Raw genomic sequence first — 7,500 nt, 5'->3', positions numbered from 1 at the left:
CCCCAGTAGAGCACAGAACTGCTTCACTCCTGAGTCTCCTGGTATCTTCCCACTCAGGAACAGCTCTGTCAGGAGTAAGGGGTTTCCACCCAGAACTGAAGTCAGATACTCACAGGCTCTCTCTGCTTCATCAGACAACAACCTACAAAATGGGAGAGATAACAACACAGTATTTATGTAGGAGCCAAATTTAAGTAGAGATTCACCACTGATCATCATTTGTGTGACAAATAACGTTTTCTTTTTTCTGTTGTGAGTTTTGAAGTCTTTCAGTTCCATGATTACCCAAGGGAGTTTTTCCTCACCCCTGATGCCACCAGGGGCCGCATCGGAGCACCCAATCTCTGTGTGACTATCTATGACTTATGCTAGGCCCAGCCACTATGGACTTTACGCATCTAAGAACTTTGAGTTACATGTCTTGTATGATACAGTGCTATACAAATACAACTATTATTATTATTATTATTAAATAATTATTGAAGATAGTCAATAAAATAAAGGTATGGTCGATAGTGCTGTGCTCAGTGAAGATAGTCAATAAAATAAAGGTATGGTCGATAGTGCTGTGCTCAGTTAAGATAGTCAATAAAATAAAGGTATGGTCGATATGTTATGCTGTCTGGGGAAAGAGTTCAAGTGACCATTGTGTTTTCCAGCTGTAGGTCAACAGTAAATGACAACAGTGATATCCGTATTGGCCTGAATATAAGGCGATCCTGAACATAACACAAACCCCCTTTTGCAGGTTCATTTTTTGAGGGAAAAGACTACAATACTAAAATGGTGTTTACACACCGTTTCACATTTTAAGTGGGAGGCATGAATTCTGGAAAGAAACTGCTGAAAATATTACACAGTGCACCTTTAAAGTCAGTGCAAAGGAGATAGTAATGTTGCAGTGAAATGATCACAGAGAGAGCAGGGACTTTAATATCCTATGGGGCTGTTGGATTATGTTCTGCTTTTCTCCTATTTCTTATGGTTCTTGCTAATCTAATTTAAAATTCGTCAGCCTTCTGTGCATAACTGATGTGTGATAATGATCTAAGTGGAGAGAGAGAGAGAGAGAGAGAGAGAGAGAGAGAGAGAGAGAGAGAGAGAGAGAGAGAGAGAGAGAGTGTGTGTCTCTAATTTTCGTGTACGAGACTAAATGACACAGAAAATAATATTTTTTACTTGACCATAATGATTCAGCCATTCCAAATTTGGAGATTTTGTCCGTGTTTTGTTATGAACGTCAGAAAACTAAAAACAAATTCAATTGCGACTCGTTGCTCTGCTGACAGAAACACCCTGTTCCGTGGAGACAGTTATCACCCCACACATCTCATTAACCCCTTGGTCTCCAAACAAAGGCCCGCGGGCCAAATCCGGCCCGGGCAAGGCAAGCATTTGGCCTGCCATGAGGTCAGAACAAATGAAAGCATAAAACTTCAGTGTGTCATATCTCCCCAAGGCATTCACAGAGAGTTAGATCTTATATGCTAACAGTCTCATAACAGACATTGGGAAGTCTTTTCTCTGTCCAGGCAAATAACTTGTTTCTCATTGGGTTCGGGCGTTGGTTTTGCCCGCAGCCTCATCGTAATTGGGCCCTTGGAGAAAAATAATTGGAGACCACTGCATTAACCTATTAAAACACAGTGTTATACATTTGCTGTTAACAGAATGACAATGACCAAGTTCATAGTGCATTACTAAAGGCCCTGTGCACGGTCATGGTATTGTAGTACTATGGTAGTTAACTTTTCAATGACTACTACAGCGTGCCACTGGAGGTATGGCGTGCATTAACTGTGATGAGCACAACCCTGTTTGGGGAAAAAAACAGTCACAATACATAGGCATCGAGAAATTGAACAAGCCCCCCAGAGGAGGCAGCCACGAACGTCCATTCCTGTCAACTTAAGGGATTTTAAGTGGACCTTGTAGCCTATTTATAAATGCTACAGGAAAGGCAGCCACACCGTGCAGTTTGCTTGTTTCCTCCAGTTTAAAGCCAGGCATTATTTGATTGTGTGCACTGTATTTTATTTGCCATAAGACTGACCTGAACCCATGGGGATTCTCATGGTTGTATTGTATCCCTCTGTGAAATGTTTAAAATGCCCAACACAAATAGCATGACAAAGTGAAGTTGAACAATATAAGGAAGTTAGCATCTGGCAATTTTGACAAGTATATATTGCTGACAAAAACATTTTATTTCATTTTCACAAATACAACATTTCTGGCTTTCCAATATAAAATAAATAGGTCTTTTGAAGTTAGCTAATAATGTAATTATCATGTAATAACCTTTATTTTGAAAAACTTTGATCTTGAAAAAGACACCTTTCCTGAAGTTAGACTTTTCTATATTTTCAGTATGTTAGTAAGGACACCTGGATGTATTGAAATCAGTCAATCAATCAAAAACCTTTGTATCAATTTTTGGGGGGGGTTGGTGTATTAAGGCCATATATGTACTTGCCTATGTGTTTTATTTGCAAAAAAGACTGGCCTGAACCCATGGGGGTTCTCTTTTATTTATCTTTTATTCTATTGTATCCCTTTGTGAAATGTTTAAAATGCCCAAAACATTGACCTATCCCTCACTCCATCATACATTGTTTTATTTATGCGGTACACTGGAAAACATACTCTTATCACACTGACTTTTAAACCAACTCCACTCTCTCACCTGAGTTTGCACTTCTGATTGGTCACTGCTGACATAAGAAGCTTCACTCCAGAGTCTCCAGGGTCGTTTCCTCTCAGGTCCAGCTCCTCCAGGTGTGAAGGGTTTGATTTGAGAGCTGATGCCAGAGCAGCATATCCTTCTCCTGTTACACCACAGTCTGACAAGCTGGGGAGATGAAAAGGTCTATTACCTGATGTTACTCATTATTATGTTGCTTATGCTTAATGTCAGGAAGCAGGGCTGAAGGGAATGGACCATAAGTTGGAATCTGTCAGTACATCATAAATAAACCTACTCCTAAACATCAAGTCTTGTGACACAAATATTGAAAAAAATATCTTAATAAGTATACTTAGTAACTCAACATTCTTTAAATTTACAGTGCAAAAAATAAACCCTGAAATGTTAATCTAATTATAGAATGACCCACATATTGAACACATTACACTACTAACTTGACTTTCTTGAATCTGCAGTGTGGATCCTCCAGTAGAGCACAGAGCTGCTTCACTCCTGAGTCTCCTGGTATCTTCCCACTCAGGTCCAGCTCTGTCAGGAGTAAGGGGTTTCCACCCAGAACTGAAGTCAGATACTCACAGGCTCTCTCTGCTTCATCAGACAACAACCTACAAAATGGGAGAGATAACAACACAGTATTTATGTAGGAGCCACATTTAAGTAGAGATTCACCACTGATCATCATTTGTGTGACAAATAACATTGTTTATTTACTTATTTACTTATTTCTGTTGTGAGTTTGGAAGTCTTTCAGTTCCATGAATACACAGTTGCTGTCGTTACTGCTAAACATTCTACAGATGGAAAAGTTCAATCTGACATAATGCAATGTAATGTCTACCTATCCTAACCTCAATTCCAATGTATTGTACAACATAAGCCCTTCTAACAACTAATGTTCCCCCTCTCCATCTGTGTCTGTATGTATTGTTGTACTCTATGTGACCGTGAGTGTGTGTCTGTATGTGTTGATGTTTTATTCCTGCTTCCAACATATCCACACCTGTGTTCTTCTGTAAGTCATGCACAGATGATGTAATATTTACACGTCCTCATCGGAAAGAGCAGTGCACCACAATTCCAATGACACAAACTATTTTCATAGGGTTACTAATGACCCTGACACACACACAGTATTGTGGAGAGGCATTCTGAATATCAACACAGATGTGCAGAGTGTATCAGCACATGCAGAAGTCATGCAGATGGTCCAACACTATCACTCTACCCTACAGTACATGTTTTCAATGAGAAGATTTCAATCTCCCACAGTACTGTGGGTATGACATGCAATGCAATAGGCCCTTGCGGAACACCTGAGGTCTCATCTTCAAGTTTATTCAAATTTACCTTGCATCACCACTGTATCATGATGGAGTGGATGTTTTGAAAATGAAGACGTTTTATTATTATGATTTTTTTCACCCTTGCGATGTGTTTCTATTGCATGCAGCTCATTCATCAGATATTTAATTTGGAATTTTTAGACGTTGGGAGGGTGAGATTGGCGAGTGTTTGAAAGAGCTAAAGCTGTCAGGCAGTTAAGATAGTGCATACAAATAATTATTGAAGATAGTCAATACAAATAAAGGTATGGTCGATAGTGCTGTGCTCAGTTAAGATAGTCAATAAAATAAAGGTATGGTCGATAGTGCTGTGCTCAGTTAAGATAGTCAATAAAATAAAGGTATGGTCGATAGTGCTGTGCTCAGTTAAGATAGTCAATAAAATAAAGGCATGGTCGATATGTTATGCTGTGTGGGGAAAGTTCAAGTGACCATTGTGGTCAACAGTAAATGATAACAGTGATATCCGTATTGGCCTGAATATAAGGCGATCCTGAATATAACACAAACCCCCTTTTGCAGGTTCATTTTTTGGGGAAAACATTTTTTTTTTTAACCCTAAAGCGACCGACTGGGGTCATTTATGACCCCGGGCACATATTTTCATACACCATTCCGGCAATTTTCATCAGAAAAACTTGTCCTTCTAGGAGTTTGTCAATACATATGTTGTGCATGTTGTGAATGATTTTTGTGAGATTTGGACCATCTATGTAGGATTTATAATCAAAACATCTCTGGGGTCATTTATGACCCCGAGAGGATCCATGAGATACTCAACATTATAATGTCCATTGTTGTTGTAATTTTCAAACTCTGTTTTTTGTATTTTGTGTCTTTGGGCAGGCCATGGTCAGCAGACCTAAAATATTCACAATATAAACATTTATAGTATTAAAATATAATATATTATATAAATAAATAGGGCACCCCTGCGATAGCCAACGAAGCATATTGTGAGGGCACCCAGGTAGCATTTCCTCTGTTATTGCTCCATATTTGTTGATATCATGGCACAGTGGTCCTAGACACATGATGAGAATATGAAATGGAAGTCATCCTGATGAACAAAGAGGGAGGAAACAAGTCATCAGTGTAGAAATCAATGGCGTTTTTAGAATTTTCCTTATTTTATGGCTATTCAAAGGCTGAAGCATCAGTTGAATCATTTCTTTACTCTAATATATGTGGAAGACACCTTTTCACAGCTACAATGTCCAGAAAAAGTTTCAGAGAAATTTTGAGTGTGCAAAAGGTTATATGTTTGAGACATGGTTTTGTGTATGTAAATTACCATATTCTCTGATCTTGTGATTTCATGAACCCAGAAATGTTGAGTACCCTAAAGTTTTATTGCAGAAATGTCATCTATGGGCCTAATGGATAGAATTTAGCTTGGTTTCTCAAAGTTTCACTTTGAGCAATCTCCATAATTAGCATAAATATACTGTATTATTATGGTGAGACTACTACAAGTGAATAGGCTAAAAAATTCAAATGATAGATATCACCATGAAACTTTCTCAGTTGATTACTGATGATGAGAGAAGAAAAAAATGTATTGGATGTTTTTTGTATTTTGATGTTTACATATGCAAATGAGGGCATACATCATATTTAGCATATACGTATGTAAGTTTGACTATTTTTTAGCAAAACAAAAAAATGTTCAAATTCACATTTTTTTGCTTTAGATGAGGGACAAGTATGTGCAAGATGTAAATAAATTTGAATGAACCCCAAAACATAATTTATATAGTGGTATTTCTATATAAACTCCTTGGGGTCATAAATGACCCCGCTCGGTCAGATTAGTCGCAAAAACAGGCCGGTCGCTTGAGGGTTAAACCAACATTTTTGTTTCACAGAAGAGAACCATTCATGTCCAAATGGTGTTTATACATCGTTTCACATTTCAAGTGGGAGGCATGAATTCTGGAAAGGAACTGCTTCTCTGGTGAAGGCATAAGTGCCTAAATGTCAGAACCAAAGAAAAAAGAAAAAAATAGTGAACTGTGAAGAAGCAGTGTCGCGCTCTTGCTTGTGTGAACTGAAGATGGAACGAAACTGCTAAAAATATTACACAGTGCACCTTTAAAGTCAGTGCAAAGGAGATAGTAATGTTGCAGTGAAATGATCACAGAGAGAGCAGGGACTTTAATCTCCTATGGGGCTGCTGGATTATGATCTGCTTTTCTCCTATTTCGTATGGTTCTTGCTAATCTAATTTAAAATTCGTCAGCCTTCTGTGCATAACTGATGTGTGATAATGATCAGAGAGAGAGAGAGAGAGACTCTAATTTTCGTGGACGAGACTAAATGACACAGAAAATAATATTTTTACTTGACCATAATGATTCAGCCATTCCAAATTTGGAGACTATGTCCGTGTTTTGTTATGAACGTCAGAAAACTAAAAACAAATTCAATTGCGACTCGTTGCTCTGCTGACAGAAACACCGTTCTGTGGAGACAGTTATCACCCCACACATTCATTAACCCATTAAAACACAGTGTTATACATTTGCTGTTAACAGAATGACAATGACCAAGTCGTAGTGCATTACTAAAGGCAATGTGTTATGTCATAGTATTGTAGTACTATGGTAGTTAACTTTTCAATGACTATTACAGCGTGCCACTGGAGGTATGGCGTGCATTGACTGTGATGAGCACAACCCTGTGACAGCGCGTTTTGGGAAAAAAAGCAGCCACAACCTGTGCTTTTTTCAATACATAGGCATCGAGATATTGAACAAGCCCCCCAGAGAAGGCAACCACAAACGTCCATTCCTGCCATCTTAAAGGACCACTTCAGTCAATTTTAATATGCTGTTGTATTGCTCACGCTACCCTTGACTTGTCAGTACCTGATGATGCCACATTTGACGGCTCAGCCCTTTCCGAGATATGAGTTATTCTAATGGGGACAGCGTTTGTTTACATTTTAAAAACAATTAACATAGGCCTACTCCAAATATTTTCCCAAAAGGTACCACTGTTTGCTAGTTGTCTGCTGATGTTGCATAACCTTTTGGATGTTTTTGGGAATAAAAATGTTTTATAATGTAAACAAACCGCTGCCCCCATTACAATGACCAGGATCTCGGAAAAGGCTGAAGAAGAAGAAAAAAAAAACTCAGGTACTGACAAGTCCAGGGTAGTGTGAGCATTACAACTGCATGTTGAAATTGACTGAAGTTATCCTTTAAGGGATTTTAAGTGGACCTTGTAGCCTATTTATAAATGCTACAGGAAAGGCAGCCGCACCGTGCAGTTTGCTTGTTTCCTCCAGTTTAAAGCCAGGCATTATTTGATTGTGTGCACTGTATTTTATTTGCCAAAAAGACTGGCCTGAACCCATCGGGGTTCTCCTGGTTGTATTGTATCCCTTTGTGAAATGCTTAAAATGGCCAACACATAGACCTATCCCTCACTCCATCATACATT

General features: G+C 38.6%; 1 protein-coding gene across 1 annotated transcript in view; it reads right to left on the bottom strand.

The window, feature by feature from the left end:
• LOC134444571 (NACHT, LRR and PYD domains-containing protein 12-like) overlaps window positions 1–7,500 on the bottom strand; it is a 55,179-nt gene that overhangs the window by 42 nt on the left and 47,637 nt on the right. Inside the window, exon 8 of the mRNA XM_063193838.1 lies at window positions 1–142. This exon is cut by the window's left edge and continues 42 nt beyond it. Within this exon, the coding sequence (XP_063049908.1) occupies window positions 1–142 (142 nt within the window). The remainder of the gene's footprint in view (window positions 143–7,500) is intronic.

This window comes from Engraulis encrasicolus, unplaced genomic scaffold, assembly GCF_034702125.1.
Source record: "Engraulis encrasicolus isolate BLACKSEA-1 unplaced genomic scaffold, IST_EnEncr_1.0 scaffold_59_np1212, whole genome shotgun sequence".
Classification (NCBI taxonomy): Eukaryota; Metazoa; Chordata; class Actinopteri; order Clupeiformes; family Engraulidae; genus Engraulis; species Engraulis encrasicolus.
The sequence above is the reverse complement of the archived record's forward strand: the minus strand, read 5'-3'. Positions and strand labels throughout refer to the sequence as shown.